Genomic DNA, 17,372 nt, shown 5'->3' on the forward strand with positions numbered 1-17,372 from the left:
AGGGAAGGCCGGTTCCACATCATGAGGTGGTGAGGAACCCATCAGCCACCTAGCAGGTTTTTCCTGGCTTTGAATGTGCCCACACACCACTGGAGCTTTCTCCCTTGCCATCAAAGTACTGCGTGATAGACTGGCTTTATTTCATCCACCTGCAGCCCCAAAGGATGGATTTAATTTGTTTAAAGTCATCCCAAAACTTAGGTTCTGTTTGGCCCCAGATCCAGTGGGAAATGGGTGCAGGGGGTACAGCTGTGGGTTTTCAGCTGGAACAACAATTCTCCACCCTTTAAAACTAAATAAAATATCCCAGAAAGTCACCACCCATTTCTTGCCTAATTGCTCATCCAGCAGCAGAAAAGCCTGTTTGCCAAGGGCTTTCTCAAGTGCATCCAAGGGATTTTTGCCAGGAATGCTGGACTAATCCCAAGATAAAACAATGCCTTCTCTAGCTTGGGAGGAGCAGCGGGGTTTTTTTTAAACATTGTTCTTGGGTGAGGAATATTTCAGCACCAGACTTGGCTCAGGCTGCCGGGCACAAGGCAGGACCTGTGAAAAGCAAATCTCAGGACTCACCCAGACTCTGATGTCAATGACATCTGTGTTAAACTCACCTGGAAGCACTCAGGGAACCATTCGGGTTTTCCAGAACATCTTTCCTCGACTGTTCCAATGTTACCAAGGATTTAAGTACCACAAGTCCGAGTTCCATCCCCAGAAACACACACCATTCTGCAGACTTCCACAACCAGAAAGAAAATTCTCTTACTCCATTCCTTCCCACAGGTGGACATACCCCGAGAAGTAATCCAATACAATAGTCTCGATTTATTTGAAATAATTCGGTTTGAAAACTTTTTAATTTAAAATTTACAGCACACATGGGGAGGAAACATGTTTTGTAACAACTAAAAGTTACCAGAAGAGTGCTGCAGGGCTGTTGTCTTTAATTTAACACTGTCATGGCTTTATTCAAAACACAGTTGCACAAAATCAGTTACTCCAAAGTTTCAGGAAAGAGTCGGAGAAGGAACCAAACCACACTATATACAGACTGCCATACAAAGAGCATTAAAATAGGACAAAACCTCTACAAAATATAAAACCCACCCTGACGTATTTGCATGAAAAGACCACCCACCAAGCAAAAAAGTTTCAAAAGTTATCTGGAGGCTCTGAATTCCTCGTTAAAAAACGCTGTTGCTGCATGCCGAGCGGAGGACACGGGGCCGGGGACGGTGACACTGGGACAGATTCTTGGGTTCGTGAGGGGCTCAGGTTCCACGTGGTGGAACTGTGGCTGTTTGGGAAGTGGGAAGTCTGGCCTAGGGAAGGGCTGTCACCCCTCAGAGCTCTGGTCTTGCTTATTCAAACAAGCCCACTACCCACATTATTTTAATCCATCAAAATAGACTCTTTTTTTTTTTTTCTACTTCCATTTAAAACTAATTTTATCTGCATCAGTTACAGACAGTTAAGTAAAACCCTGACATGGAGGTGCTCTAACGTACACACTTATAAATAACAAGTTTCAATCTAAGGACAATAAGCAAAAGGATGGGAAAAAACACTTTTTCTCTCAAAGCTGAGCACGGAGTGAGTGCCTCACCCAGAGCCTTCAGGACATGACAACCATGCACTGACCCAGCCAGGACTCATCACAAACACAGGACTTGGTTGTGGCTGCAAAGGAAGTTTCACCACAGCTTTTCTAGTGTCTTTAGAGATATCCTTTAAAAACCACAAAGCCCAAGGAGTCAGTTGTTCCCCAGTGTACCACCAGACTCCGCTTGAGGCCAGGAAGGTTCAGGAGAAACCCAGAATTAAGGCTCTAGTTGGGGGGGGAGAAAAACCACACACACAGGGAGTGGGGCTTTGCAGAAACTTCAACCCTGCATGATCTAAACTCCACCCAAGAGCTGGAGGTCACTCTGAAATTCCTGAGGGACATCCCACAGGGAACCAGGTGATGAGGGACTGACTCTCTTAGACCCAGCAATCTCCCTCCTCCCACCTGCAGGCTCTCCCCAGTTTCTGGCAGCTACTGACAGCCAGGACAGATACAAAAATAAGTCTCTGCAATAAAGCTGTGTGTGATATTTGGTTCAGGACCTATGTGAGACTGATGTCAGTCAGTGTGATACCAGGACTACACTGTGTGAAAGCCAGGTCATGCCTGAAGGAGGAATGCTGGAAGTGAAAATTGGTTTCCAACAGGATAAGATGATACATTGGGGCAGATTAGGAATTATAAAGGCTGCTAGATAAAAAGCCACTCAATATAAACCCCCAAATATTCCCAACTGTTACACACAAACTGAGTGTTTTACAGCCAGATTGAAACAGTTTAAGAGGTGAAGTGCAGAGAAGGGCCAGCTTGGGTTCATTCTTCCCTTCAACAGTTCTAGAAGAGCTGGGGGGGTGGAAAACAACACGCTTGGAGGAGTTACCCGTTCACTTCTGCATCAGAAATGCATATTTCATCTATTTTATACATTTTATAGCCATGAGTGGTGCAGAATTCCCAGAATGACAATGCAAGAGCAAAGTGAGTGAAAGTTTAACAAAGATTTCTGGCAAAAAGGTTTAAAACTACACATTAATTGCTTCGTTAATACCTGCAGTGACAATGGACTTGGGGGAAAATTTATGGATTGCAACCCTGTAAGGATCACAACTCTTTCAGTTTGCCAAAATACACCCTTGAAGGGATCTAGTGAATACTCCAAACACTGAACATTGGAGCAAGCAGGAAAACAAAAACATCGTCTGAAACTCACTGAGGCTTTACTCTGAAATACCCAAAAATAGAGAAGAGCTTTCAAAAAAGAAAAATCACAGGAGACACCTTGTAAAAAACTGAAACACAGGTGTCATCTAGTTAGGGGTTTCCAGTTGAATCCATGGAAAACTTGGCCTAGAGTCAACTGATTTAACAGAGAGTGGGGAATTCACTGTAGAGCACTTTTCAGTTCTGCTTTTTAAGCATAAAAACTTCAAAATCCTGAATGAAAACTCCCAATATTAAACCCATGGGACATGGGGATGGATTCAGGGCTAACAATGACCAACACAGCAAGATTGTACGAAATTAAAGAGCTCCAAAGAAAACTCTGGTGGGGAGAATTTGCCAATGGCTTCAGTGATTATAGGGCTGAAAATTGTTCTCTACAGAAGGTTCCCTATGGGCTATCAGAGCTTATCTGGAATGATAAAAGGGGCAGGAATAGTAAAACCACACTTCTGCTATAAAAAGTTAACATAGGATTTCTGTCAGGACATCTATGGTACATGGACATACAGAGCTGCATAATCACTATTGCGTCTTCCTTAACTGGAGAGTCTGGTCCTGCAAATTAATCCTCCTCTTCCTCGCCTTCATCCTCGGGCTCTCGTTTCCTCTTCTCCCCTCGGACACCCTCTGCTGAGGAGAGAGGGACACACACAGCCCATTATGGTCTGCCCAGAGAGCACAGGAGGGGAGGGGAACGGGGAGTGTGTGGGGTGCAGGTGTGTTCCTGATGGAACATCCCAGCCCAGGGTCCTGCACAGCATCCCTGGATTTTCTGTGCCAAAGGGTCAGAAGATCCCAGCCCAGGGTCCTGCACAACATCCCTGGGATTTCTGTGCCAAAGGGTCAGAAGATCCCAGCCCAGGGTCCTGCACAGCATCCCTGGGATTTCTGTGGCCAAGGTCCTGAAGATCCCAGCCCAGGATCCTGCACAACATCCCTGGGATTTTCTGTGCCAAAGGACCAGAAGATCCCAGCCCAGGGTCCTGCACAACATCCCTGGATTTTCTGTGCCAAAGGGCCAGAAGATCCCAGCCCAGGGTCCTGCACAACATCCCTGGGATGTCTGTGCCAAAGGACCAGAAGATCCCAGCCCAGGATCCTGCACAACATCCCTGGGATGTCTGTGGCCAAGGTCCTGAAGATCCCAGCCCAGGATCCTGCACAACATCCCTGGGATTTTCTGTGGCAAAGAGCTGGATTTGGGTGCTGTGCTGTGGAACATCCCTGGTTTTCCTGTGCCAGGGGCTGGGTTTGGGATATCCCTGGATTTCCTGTGCCAGGGGCTGGATTTGGGTGCTGTGCTGTGGATCATTCCTGGATTTCCTGTACCAGGAGCTGGATTTGGGTGGTGTGCTGTGGAATATCCCTGGATTTCCTGTGCCAGGGGCTGGATTTGAGTGCTGTGCTGTGGATCATTCCTGGTTTTCCTGTGCCAGGGGCTGGGTTTGGGTGCTGTGCTGTGGATCATTCCTGGATTTCCTGTACCAGGGGCTGGATTTGGGTGGTGTGCTGTGGATCATCCCTGGATTTCCTGTACCAGGGGCTAGCTTTGGGTGGTGTGCTGTGGATCATTCCTGGTTTTCCTGTGCCAGGGGCTGGATTTGGGTGCTGTGCTGTGGATCATCCCTGGTTTTCCTGTGCCAGGGGCTGGATTTGGGTGCTGTGCTGTGGATCATTCCTGGATTTCCTGTGCCAGGGGCTGGATTTGGGTGCTGTGCTGTGGATCATTCCTGGTTTTCCTGTGCCAGGGGCTGGCTTTGGGTGGTGTGCTGTGGATCATTCCTGGATTTCCTGTACCAGGAGCTGGGTTTGGGTGGTGTGCTGTGGATCATTCCTGGTTTTCCTGTGCCAGGGGCTGGGTTTGGGTGGTGTGCTGTGGATCATTCCTGGTTTTCCTGTGCCAGGGGCTGGCTTTGGGTGGTGTGCTGTGCGCTCTGCTGGTGGGAGCTCGCAGTGCAATGCTGCCCCAGCCAGTCCATTCATTCCCCAGCAGCCACCCCCTGGCCAGTGGCCCATCCTGACTCCAGGATTTGTACAAAGTGAAGAATTCACACTGCTCCTTCAGAAATACCCTTTTTGCAAGTGGAAAATCCAGCTCCCAAACCTGCTCCACTGAGCCCAGCATCTGGAGGAGATGGGAGCTCAGCCAGGGAGAAATTCTGGGAGTTGTCTTTACAAAGACATGGAATTTTTAAATGAAAAAACTTATTAAAAAATACTCCAGTTAGCCACTTCTTGCAAACAGAACTTTGTCCCTGTAGCAGAATTGCTTATGGAGAAGCTGGATAAAGGGAAAGCTCCAGCTGCTCCTGCCTGCCAAGCTTTGCCAGCAGAGACTCTGGTGCACTTGAGGGATATTTTCAATTTATGTAAATAACAAGATGCACAGCAGAGCCCCTCTCCTCTCCACATCAAAGAACAATTTCCAACTGCACAGCAGACAGTGCCTTTCCTTTCAGAAAACTGTTGTTTTTTCCTCACTTTTACTTGATTTTGTTTTTGTCTTAGCATGCATGTCCCAAACCCACAAAGAATGACAGAGAATTGATTATTTCAGTCACAATTTCAATCCTTGAGCACTTACCTTCTTCCTCCTCATCACCTCCTTCAACGTAGTCATCATCATCCTCTTCATCCTGTACAAAAATTGGGAGATATTTTTACAATTGCTGTTTATTGAAGTCTTGTTTCCACAACGATCCCAAGCAGAAATCCAAGAATTCCCTGCAATTTCCCCACCAGGACATCAGTCAGCCCCAGAGGCTCATTTCTTTGCTTTTCCCCACTGTTCACTTCTTTAAACCAGCTCAAGGTTATTGAAAAATTAACTGTGAGAGAGATGCCAGCAGCTCTAGATTGCTTTTGAACCCACAGTAAGGGCCTGGAGGAAAAGGTGCTTAACTCTGTGAAAACCAGTGAGGTTTTGTGTTAGTTTTTTTGTCTTGTTCTAAAGCTGATAGATGAGGAATGTAAAAGAATTAACAATCAGCTCCAGAGAATTCAACAAACCCAAGTCTTGTTTTTATATCACTCTGCTTGGTGGAATTTTGTACCCAGGGGAGTGTGACAAGTCAGGATGGGGAAACAAGCCCTTGGAATATTGGAATTAAACCCACTCCACGTTAACTCCCTGGCAGGAAGCAAACTCTTATCAAAGAACCAGCAGTGGCTGGCCACAGGATGCCAAACCCCCTTCAATCCCAGATGGGGGGGCTGCTCTGGGGCACAAACCCCACACCAGGCACGTTCTCCTGTGGAGACCCTGCAGGAGGGGAGGACCTGAGCAGGACCCAGGGCTTCACTGCTGGTCTGTAATTTGTGTGATCAGTTTATAGCTACAAGAACTCTACTCATCACCTCCTGAAAGGTGGCTGTTTTCTGTTCTCTGGGAACTGTACCAGAACTGTTTTCTGTAACCACAGAAGCCCACAGGAGCTTCTCTTTGCTCCCTGCACTTGGCAGCATTCACAAACTTTACCTGAATTTCTTCTTTCATCAGGTATGAAAGACCAACTTCCTCCTCCTCTTCACCTTCACCCAAATCTGAAGCTCCATCATCTTCATCATCTTCCTCTTCATATTCTCCTGGAGGCCCAGCTTCATTCTCATCATCATCATCATCTTCATCCCCCTCTGCAGTGAAGGACACACATATAAGACCAGAAGTTCAGTTCCATTCTCTCTTCTCTGAGTATAGCAGGCTGGGCTTGCCCTAATAATTTTTCTCCTGAAGGATTTGGGGATTTTTTTTTTTTTTTTCTAAATCCAGGCAACCCATGGGAAATGACCACGATGGTCACCAAGTTAAATTTTGTCATTTTTTCCTCTAAGAAAGACTCCCAATGTTTTTCCATCACAAGCTTCAGACAGAACTTTTGATGTCTGAAGCAGCTGCAAATACAAAATCCTGCCAGCCCAAACAGCCCCCTTAAGGACTGCAAACCAAGCTGGGACCAAAAAAATAGGTGTACTTTTGGAACTAAAATTTGTATTATACTGAAGCAGGGGCCTGAAACCACTACAGGACCCTGTAAAATTGCAATTTTTAATTCAAAATAGTGTACATGTCTCCTTGCTCTGCATCACTCAGTGGCACAAAGGGCTTTACTGCTGGCAAAAAGAATATTTGTGTCTTTCCAAAAGTACCTTTAGTCCAATTCCCTTAAGCCCAGGTGGCCTCTGCAGGACTGGAACCCTGGTTTTGTTCTTTATCAGTGCATTAATACCAAACACCCTCTGGACTCTGCTCTTCAGGAGCAGGAGCAGAACTGCACTTGTGTGCTCAGGAAAACCCTGCAGAACATGGAGACCTTTATCCCAGCATCCCATTCCTGCCCCCAGTTTGTTTCAGGAAGTTACCATCATCATCATCTTCTGAGTCTGGTGCCTCGTTGTCCTCCTGATCAAACCCATCCAGGTATGTGATCTGCTGCAGCAGCTCAAAGATGCTGTCCCTGTAGTCCTCAAGGTTTGTAATCTCACAGTTGAACAGGTCAAGACTCTTCAAATTCTTCAGATTTTGCTGAAAATAAATGAAAATATTTGTTTGTTTCCCCGTGGTGTTCCCAGATACATCAGGGTGACAACCCAAGAATAACAGAATTTACTTTATCCTCATCTCTCATTTCTAGTTAGAATTTTTTTCCCTCAAAGTTCAGTCCAAGTTGCTGGCAGCAGCCAAATCCCCACCAAAGGCACTTGTGTGGAATAACTCCCAACCTTGGGGGTTGGGTTATGTGTGCAGAGCCCAGATTTGGACAGAACCATCCAGAAAAATGGGTGAATGGATCACCACTGGCAGCTCCCTCCTCTGCCTCACTGTCCCACTCCTGGCTGTATCACACCTGTGTCTGAGTCCCTTCCCAGTTTAATGAAAACTCAGCACACAAACACACCTTAACCAACAAGCCCAGGGGAATCTGCACCACACACCTTGGCCACTTTTTCTTCAAAGACAAAACAAGCCCAACCATCTCTGATTTGGGACATCCACACATGCTGTCCTATAACCATGGCACTGAGTCTATCAACCACGAGATTTTATCAACCCATTGCAAAAATATTAAGGGTTTTTGATAAAAAATAATATTTATTACATCTCCCCAGAACCCCTCCCACTTCATACTCACAAGAGCTTCCACAGTGCCAAGATCTTTGATTTTGTTGCCGCTTAAATTTAGATATGTGAGATTAGGACATCTCTCTGCAAGGACCTCCAGGCCTCCAGAAATGACATTGTCGCTCAACTCCAGCTATTGGACACAAAAAAAAAGGAATTAACAAATAGATTTTCAGCCTCAGATTCAGCTGCATCATTGTTAATTGTTCTCCCTTTAAGAATGTAATCACTTTTGAAGACTCACTCAAGGTAACAAGCTTTAGCTGTCAAAAAGTTCCTTTGAGAATTATAAACTGCTCCTTAAATCTCATGGGTTTGGGCACCTCAGTTTTAAGTTACCAGGATTAGAGTTCATTGAGGGACCCAAGAACCTCCTACCAAGGCATAGCTGGACCTTCACAACATCCAAGCAGTTACTGCCCTAGGAATCACTGACCAAAAACCAAACCCAGCTCACCATAATTAACTGCAAACACCCAAAGTTCTTAAAAACACATTTCAGAGACCCATGAGCACCACAGGAGTCCAACCATGAGTGCTGAAAGGTGCAACCACGGCTCTGCCACCCCAGAGGTACCCACCTTCCGGAGCTTACTCAACGTGGGCAGCTTGGCCAGTGATGTCAGCTCAACGTTGGCCATGCTGAGGAACTGGAGCTCCTTAAACGAGTCATTGAGCCCCTCGATCTCCCCGTTGCTGGAGCGGCAGTTATCGAGCACCAACTCTGTCACCTGCAATCAGGCCAGTGGGTGTCACAGCAGCAAACTCACCTGAAACCCACCCCAGGGACTGGGCAGTGCCTGCAGCTTTGGGGTTTCATATCAAATCAGAGCAGGTTTCTGCCCTGAAATCGCCAACACCCGCCTAATTTAAAAATTATGCAGTAGTTTCCTGTTCTCTAAGCATGCATTAAACTCTGCAAAAACTGCCACCTGACCCCAAAACTCCATCACACAGCTCCCCACAGAAGCACTGGAGCCAACCAACCGCTGACTTCTCAGGTCTCATCATTTCACTGTGCATAACCAAACTCATAAAACCAGTTTCTCTCTGAACCTAAAACCATCTGACTCCTGATTATTTTCCCGGAGAGTCCTAGAAGTTAATGGAGCCCAAATAAATCATTTCCTTGTGCCCAAGCCACTCAATAATCAATACAGGTCGCGTACTTGGACAAGCAGCAACAAGAAGCAGCCAATTAATTTTAAATTATTTTATCTAGAGTGGAACATCCACTTGATAAAGGACAGGCACAAGGTGACTTCCCTGCACACTAACAAAATTTTGGGAGTGCTGCCGACCCCAAGCACCACGAGGCCAACTTCCCACTATTACTTTATTTTTTCATTAAAAGACGCCCATTATTCCATACAGACACCAAATTTTAAGGCAAGCTGCCGGGAGGAGAGGGAAGAACCCAGCTTCATCTCCAGCAGCCGCACGCTGGCAGCGCGACGAGGCCTCTCCGAGTACCTGCCACCCGCAAACACCACCGGGCGCCTTAAATCAACACTTTCAGGCAGCTTTTTTCCCCAAAAAAACCCACGTGCGCCGGGTCAGGGAAAGCGAAAGTCTCAGGACTTTACTCTACGGGGGAATCGGGCGGGGGTTTCCTCGTTGGCGAAGCGGGGAGCGATGCTCGGGAGCCCCCGGGAACCGGCGGGGGCAGCGCGGGCCCCGCCGCGCACGTGCGCTCCCGCCGTGCCAAAGGCTCGGGGCTTTTTCTTTTATTAATTTTTTTTTTTTTTAATTTTTTTGGGGGGGCTCTTCCCTAAGAAACGGAAAGTTGGAAACGCGCGGGGAGGGGGGAAGCGGGAGGGGTATGGGGACCCCCCACGGCACGCCCGGGCGCGGGAAAGAACGGTAATTATACTAATTAAAGGCGCCGGGATGAGCGACGGGCCGCGGCCGGGGCCGCCGCCGTGACCTGTTTACTGCGGCCGGGGGAAGCGGCGGATTAACGTCAGGGGAAGCCGAGGCCGCCGCGCCCCTCGGGAACTTCGGGGCACCCCGAGAGAGGAGGCGGAGGGGGAATGAGGGGGGGGGCCGCGGGTCCCGGGGCCGCGCCGGAAGCGCCGCCCGCGCCCCGCCGGGCCCTGCGCCACGGCTGACCCAGATTCGGCAGCGGTGCCGCCGGGCCTGCGCGGCCCGAGGCGGCAGCGACGGCCCCACGGGGCGGGGGGAGCGCGCCCCACCGGCCCCGCCGCCCCTCACCTTCTCGGGGGCCCGGTTCCGCAACTCCAGGTTGATGCGCTTCTTCATCTCCATTGCCCCCCCTCCCGCGGTTCCGCACTGGCGAGGGAGGGTGGCCGAGAGCGGCCGCGAGGGTCGCTGCGGCTGCGGCGGGCGCCGGGAGCGCGCCGGGAGTGGGTCGGGGGTCGCCGGGGCCGCCCCGGCCGCGCCGCTCCGCAGCAGCTCCGGCACCGTCAATGGCCGCCCGCACACTGCGCCTCCATGACACGGCGCATGGCGCCCCCCCCCCGGCCACGCCCCGCCCCGGGGCGGGGCTTCCTCGCCCCGCGCCGTCATTGGCTCGGGAGACGCCGCGCTATTGGCCGAGCGAGCTGCCCGTCAGGACGCGCGGGGGCGGGGTTTGTGCTCGCGCGCGGGGGCCGGCGGGTGCGCGCGCCCCGAGCGGGAGGGGCGGGACCGGGGGCAGGGGCGGCCCTGAGGGGGCGGGGCCGGGGCGGGGGCCGCGGCTCTGGGGTGGGCGGGGGTCGGGGGCCGCGGCTCTGAAGGGGCTGCGTCTCTGAGGGGGTCGCGGCTCTGAGAGGGTCGGGGCTCTGAGAGGGTCGGGGCTCTGGGGTGGGCGGAGGTCGGGGGCCGCGGCTCTGAGGGGGTCGCGTCTCTGAGGGGGTCGGGGCTCTAAGGGGGCCGCACCGAGCTGGGGGTCGCGGCTCTGGGGTGGGCGAGGGTCGGGGGCCGCGGCTCTGAGGGGGTCGCGGCTCTGAGGGGGTCGCGGCTCTGAGAGGGTCACGGTTCTGAGGGGGCCGCGGCTCTGAGGGGGCCGGGGCTCTGAGGGGGTCGCGGCTCTGGGGTGGGCGAGGGTCGGGGGCCGCGGCTCTGAAGGGGCTGCGTCTCTGAGGGGGTCGCGGCTCTGAGAGGGTCGGGGCTCTGGGGTGGGCGGAGGTCGGGGGCCGCGGCTCTGAGGGGGTCGCGTCTCTGAGGGGGTCGGGGCTCTAAGGGGGCCGCACCGAGCTGGGGGTCGCGGCTCTGGGGTGGGCGAGGGTCGGGGGCCGCGGCTCTGAGGGGGCCGCGGCTCTGAGGGCTCACGGCTCTGAGGGGGTCGGGGCTCTGAGGGGGTCACGGCTCTGAGGGGGTCGCGGCTCTGAGGGGGTCGCGGCTCTGGGGTGGGCGGAGGTCGGGGGCCGCGGCTCTGAGGGGGTCACGGTTCTGAGGGGGTCGTGGCTCTGAGGGGGCCGCACCGGACCGGGGGTCGCGGTTTTGGGTCGGGCGGGGGTCGCGGCCTCGGGAAGGCCCTGCCCGTGGGGTCGCTCCCGCCGCTCCGTGTTCCGCGGGGACCCCGGGGTGGTTCGCACCCCGGTCCTGTGCGGACGGGACCCCGCGGGGTTTGGCACATCCCCTCACGCACATTCGGTGTCACCAGTGGGGTCCGGGGTCTCACTCGCCATAGGGTACTGCGGCTTTGGTGAATTTATGTTATTTTTGGTTAATTTGCGCGACGGCAGCGCTGCCAACGCATCGGGGAGGGCAGGCAGGTTCACACATCTGGGGAATAGCTCAGTTCCTAAAATCTGAGCTACTCAGGGGGGATATATGAGGCTCAAATCCCACTCTGGGTGGATACATAGGATTTGTTTCCCCCTCGGGTTGCATATATAGGATTTGTAACCCCCTTGGGGTGGATAGATGGGATTTATATTCCCCTCTAGTTGGATATATGTAATTTAGATCTCCCCAGGTGGATAGGCAGGATTTATATCCCTAGGGAAATTCTTTTCCTATTTAAAATTAATAATTAATGAATGTTTCTCTATTGAAGCTTTTCTCCTTGAAAAGAGCCTGTGAGCCACTGATATCCCTCATGCCCAGGCAGGACAATTCTGGGACAAGCAGTTCTAAATATTTACTTATTGACTCTTTTCACTTAGAAGACACAAATAACAGGAAACATTTTGGCAGCATGGTGACAGAATTAAAAAAACAAAAAACAAAAAACAAAAACCAACGACCCAACATGGGAATTTCGGGTTTGTTCCACCTTTGTGTAAACTCCATGGAGAAAATATTTCCCCGAGATGGTTTGATAAGGAACTGCTGGAAAACATCAGAGACCTGGAGAGACTTCTGCTTGTTTCCTACCAGGAGATAATTGGGAAAGGTTCTCACAACTGCAGGGAAAATCCTCTTTGTGTTAAAGCTGCTTATCCCAGGGGTTTGCCAGGAGAGCTGGGTGGCTGCTCATGGAGACAGTGGCCATGGAGCCACCACCACCCTCTGAGTGGGGGAAAAGGGTAAATCTAGGAAAGGAACTTGTGAAAGAGCCAGGAGGATGGTGTCACTTTGGGACTAAAGAGGTTTGGGTGAATATTCCCAGTTTTGGGAGCAGAGAGGAAATGTCCAGATGTCCATCCATGGTGTGTTTGGCCATTCCTGTCCTAAAACACCGCTGGAAGGTGAAGATTTGGTTTGAGGATTTGCTCTGGAAGGGAGTGATTCAATTTATAGTTGGGTCAGATTACAACAAACTGGTTTATTTTCTGTGTCTGCATTAGAGGGATGGCTTGTAGAAATAAACTCATAACCTTCATCCACATCTTTTATTTTCCTTTGATTGCTTTTTACTCCACTCCAGGACTGGAAATCTCACTGCTGTGTGATCCTGAATCATTTTTCTGGGGCGTTCTTGGCTTTTCTCGATCCACCTTTAATGGCAGCACAAAGCCAGGAGGTGGCACTGCCAGGCAGCGCATCCGCTCTCGCTCTGAGCCCCTTTCGAGCCTTTTACCTTCGGTAGGAAACAAAAGTTTTCTTCTTTCCGAGCCTGGTCTGGATATCCTGGGAATGCTGGGCTGGCCCCAGGATGGGTCATACCTGCCCTGGCAGCTCCGGAGATTCCCCCGGGGCCTGGGAGGTGTCTGGAGGGATCTGAGGGCTCTGGGGACTTGTGACCAGCAGAGTCTCCTGTTGGCTTGACTCAACATCCCTTGACTCATCCTCTTTTTTCCTGGGTACACCTGGGCCAGTTTTCCATCTCTCCTTCCTGCTAACTCTCCCAAGGAAAAGCAGCGGGTACCGAGTGTGGCATTGCACTTTTTTCTTCCCCAAAAAGGAATTTAACTCTGATTTCCTGACCAAAACCACCCATTTCTGTGACAGTTTGCTCTCCATGGGGGAGGCTGGGGTGGTGGGAGGTTTTCTGGTCCATCTTATCCCAGATATTGTGGGTGTTTCTGGAAAATAAGCAGTTCTGGAAGAAACAAAGTTGGAACTCCTGGCTGGCTTTAGAGGCTCAAGAAGATCCTTTGGATGGGACAAGCACTGCACTCATTGTTTGCATTTATTATTCCAGTTCTGGATTATTTACCATGAGAGAACATGTGCCAGGTGTTGGGGATTTTATTGGCAGAAGTTCTTATTTACAGCAGAATCTGAGGAAACAGGAAAGGCCTGAAGGGTTGCTGAGCTCTCACTAAAACCTTCAGACACAAAATCTCAGCAGTTCTGGAACAGAGACAACATCTCATGGAAAGGATGTCACCATCAACACCTGGCAATGTCCTGGTCACCATCCCAGCCACCATGTCTGGAACGAGGGGAAAAGGTGAGCAGAGTGTGGTGGGACAGGGCTTGGTGTGTTCCTGGGATGCTGGAGAGCTCCAGTGGGGAAAGGCTGGCCCGGTGGGATGGAGCTTTGGAGGAATGTGGGCAGGAAGGTGGAACTCCAGCTGGTCTGTGAGGTTCATCCCAACCCAAACCATCCCAGGGTTTTGTGGAGCCGGGTGTTCAGGTGGAGGAGCAGAGTTTGGGTTGCTCACACCAGTGAAGGTCCCACTGAATGCCAAGGTCATTGGGCCTGGAAAGCCTCTCCAGGCCATCACTGGGGTCACAGCTGGATGGGCTGTTATCTGCCTGGAAGGGCTTCTTATCTTTCCATTGTTCTGGAAAGTTGCTGCTTCAGAAAGAATTGGATTTCCTTGGGTAAAAGGACACACTTTGAGTGAGTGTTGAAATCCCAGAGTACCTTTGGAGGAGGAGTCTGGGGGTCATAGCAGGAGACCCAGGAAGCTGAGGAGGATGATGAGGGTGAGGTGGCCCTGCAGGGATGATCCCAATGACTCCTGAAAATCCTGGTGAGTCAAGGAAAAGAAATCAGTCAGAAAGTCCCATGTGCTAAAAGCCTGTGGCAGAGCTGACAGGCACCCACCTGACTGTCCTTAGCATCCCTAGAATCCCCTGGAGCATTTGTATCTGGTAATCTTGGAACCTTGGTGGTGGCATTCCTTGGAACCTTGGTGGTGGGATTCCACTCTGGAAACCAATTCTCCCAATCCAGCTCTCCACTGGTGTTTGTCTGGATGTGGAGAAAAAGAAATAACTGGTATGTCACAGCCTAGGATTAACTCCTGTGCAGAGAGATCCCTCCTTGGGATGGTTTGCTGGTATTTAATTGGGAAAACAAGGAATTTCCCATTGATTTGTGCAAACTGGAGAAATAAATCCCAACTCAAACCATCCCGTGATTGCTGTTCATGGACACTCTACTCACACTCACTTCATTTGTTCTGTGGTCTAAAAATCAGCAGGTTTAATCCATTTATTCTTCCTTGTGGCAGAGATTTGAGTGAGGAAAATCTGTTTTTAGGGGAATACCAACTCACCTCGTATGAATCAAACTCGTACACGTACGTGGCAGGGGTTGCTGTGATGTTGTCATAGTAATAATCTTCTGTGGAATAATAGTAATCTCCTGGAATGGAAACAGCTCCAGGTGAGGTGGCACTGTGGGGACTGGGGACACCTGTGAGTCCCTCCTCCATGTCCTGGCTTGTGATCACCCAGTTTTTCCCCCCTGTGTAACTCAAATTAATCTGGACAACTCAGATAAATCCCTTCCCAGCCCTGGTTATCCCAGCTCTCTCCTGTGGCTTGTGGAAAATGGGAAAAATGCTTTAAAAAAAAAGGCATTTCTCACTTAAATGAGCCACGTATTCAAATAAATCCGGTGCGGTCTCCTCCGTGTCATCTTCGACCTCTGCCTTCCCTGAAAGCAAAGGAACAACCAAGGGATCACCACGAGGAACCTCAGGTGGAGCTGTGGGGTCATGGGAAGCTTCATTGAATTATTGGTGCTTTGGGCAAAACCTTTCCCGTGGGACTGATGGATTTACAACCTGACCCACAGTTAGATCCCAGCTAAAGGTGGGGGAGGTCAGAGCAGAGCTGGGGTTTTCTTCATGTTTGGGTGTGGATGTGCTGGAAGTGAGAGGTGCAGGGGTGGGGATGGAGCCTCTGGCTGTGCTCCTGCACCCCAGAGCCAGAGCTGGGCTGGATCTCCCCTGGGATGAGCCTCTCATCCAGGATCCAGCTGCTCCAAGGGCTCACAAGGGACCCTCATGTTTGCTTAGGGCTGAGCCACTATAAATAAATAAATTCTGACCCGTGTGACATTGTCACAGTTGGAGGGAGTGGCTCATTCCCTATTCCAGACATAAGGTTCTGTGTGTTTCCTTGGGTTTGGGGAGGATTTTTAAAACAAATTAATTGGGAATATAAATGTTCTAACAGTCACAGATCCAACACTAAGATACTCCTGAGAATGGCAGATATGGAATAATAAGATATTTTTATAGTTTGATACTCATTTCTAGTCACAAATAAGATCATTATAATATTGTAATTACAAGTGACACCATCAATAGCTGGAGTGATGCTGCCAGTCCTGCCCAGGGCCAGCTGTAGCTCCAGGTCCCTCTCCAAACCCTCTCACTTCTTCCTCTCATATCCCTGACTTTCTCAGCACTGGCAAAGCCTAGATCCCAAAATCTGGGCTTCCCAAATCCCAAATCCTCATTAGGGAATTCTCTGAGAACAGTGCCTGAGCCTGAAGATTCCAGGCTGGGATCAGAGCTCTGCAGGAGGGACACAGCACAGCCTCACACCTTGACCTCTCCCACTCCAGCCTGAGCTTTTGGGGAAATTTGGGCTGAAATTGGGACTTGGCCCCCATCCTGCTCCTTCCCACGCTGCTTTGGCAGTGCTCCAGCAGCCTTGAGCTCTGGGGTGCCTCATCCCATGCACGAAGCTTTCCCAGAAAGTCACTCCGTGTTTACCCTGCAGTCCCACTAAGAATAACAGGGCAACTGTATCCTGGAAAGAGCTTCCAGCTGGGAATCCCCTCTCCTGATGGTTCGTGTTTGAATCTGTTCCTTCGGTGAGGAGAAGGAGAAAAGAAAAAAGAAAGGGGAAGAGCTGCAGTTTCCAGTTCCCCTCAGGCCGTGCTGCTCTGTATCTCACCTTCCCAGAGATGGGGGAATATCGTGCTCATCCCTAAGCAGCTCCAGATTGGGGTTTTCCTCCCTCAATATTCTGCTCTTCCCCATCTCAAACTGCCCACATAACTCTCAGGAAATCCTGTTGGGGTTTTTTCTCTGTGTCTCCTAATAGCTCCCAGCTGGGGTTTGCAGATGGCTTGAACACAATGTGGGAAACCTTCACTAGCCCACTGTTCCCCAAGCAGAGGTTTTATGAAACTTTCAGTAATTTTCATCGTGTATTCCCGCTGGGTTTTTTCCCTTTCTCCAAAAAATCCCCCCAAGATCTTTCAGCCTCCAGACCCGCCCCCCCGAACTGCCCCGCGATCCCAGGAGTGTTGGATAATAATAATATATTAATAATAATAAAATCAAATCATCAAAGCAGCGAGCTAAAAATCAAATTGCCCTTAGAAAACCCTGGGAAAATAAAACCTCGGGGAATTGATTTACCCGGCAAGGACTGAAGGAGCAGGAGCACCGCGATGCAGAAATTCATCGTCCTCCGTTGGGTGTCGGCTGCCGGAGCGGCTCCGCTCCTGCTCCTGCGGGACTTTCGGTGCCCGAGAAGGCAGGAAATGACTCGGGGGGGTTGAGCCGAGCAAAACTCCTCCGGTAGCGTGGGAGGGAGCCCGGGTTGTGCCGAGCAGCACCGGGCTGAGCGAGAACCGTGCGGGTCCTCGCCGCCGCTCCGGCCGTGGAAGTTTCTCCTTTGCAGAGGCGTTTGGGATGGCTGAATCGCAAATCTTGGGAAGTTTTCCCCCGGGGAGGGTCAGTGCCGCTGGATGAGTTCTCATATGGAGAGAGGATGGTTTTGATTATGTTCTAACGGAGCAAAGCAGAGCTATAAATAGCGAATTCTTCAGGGAGAGAGGGCAGAGATGCTGACTGGGAGCCAGAGTGGCTCCCGACTTCCCGTCAAATCTTGGGGGATTTTTTTTGTTTTGGCTTCATTTCCCCTTCCAGT

At 50.7% G+C, this 17,372-nt stretch overlaps 1 protein-coding gene across 2 annotated transcripts; it reads right to left on the reverse strand.

Annotated features, from left to right (window-relative positions):
- Positions 1 to 824: 824 nt before the first annotated feature.
- ANP32E (acidic nuclear phosphoprotein 32 family member E) lies at positions 825 to 10,339 on the reverse strand. 2 transcript variants are annotated; one of them, XM_059870904.1, is made up of 7 exons: positions 10,125 to 10,339; positions 8,492 to 8,641; positions 7,921 to 8,043; positions 7,151 to 7,313; positions 6,270 to 6,424; positions 5,376 to 5,427; positions 825 to 3,421 (listed from the first exon to the last, which is right to left on the reverse strand). In XM_059870904.1, exons 1-7 carry the CDS (start codon positions 10,176 to 10,178, stop codon positions 3,354 to 3,356), a joined length of 765 nt encoding a protein of 254 aa, XP_059726887.1. In that variant the 5' UTR covers positions 10,179 to 10,339; the 3' UTR covers positions 825 to 3,353. The 2 variants fall into 2 exon arrangements, with proteins under 2 accessions (XP_059726887.1, XP_059726886.1); XM_059870903.1 differs by having other exon boundaries at positions 825 to 3,418; positions 10,125 to 10,303.
- Positions 10,340 to 17,372: the final 7,033 nt, after the last annotated feature.

Source organism: Haemorhous mexicanus, chromosome 31, assembly GCF_027477595.1.
Source record: "Haemorhous mexicanus isolate bHaeMex1 chromosome 31, bHaeMex1.pri, whole genome shotgun sequence".
Classification (NCBI taxonomy): Eukaryota; Metazoa; Chordata; class Aves; order Passeriformes; family Fringillidae; genus Haemorhous; species Haemorhous mexicanus.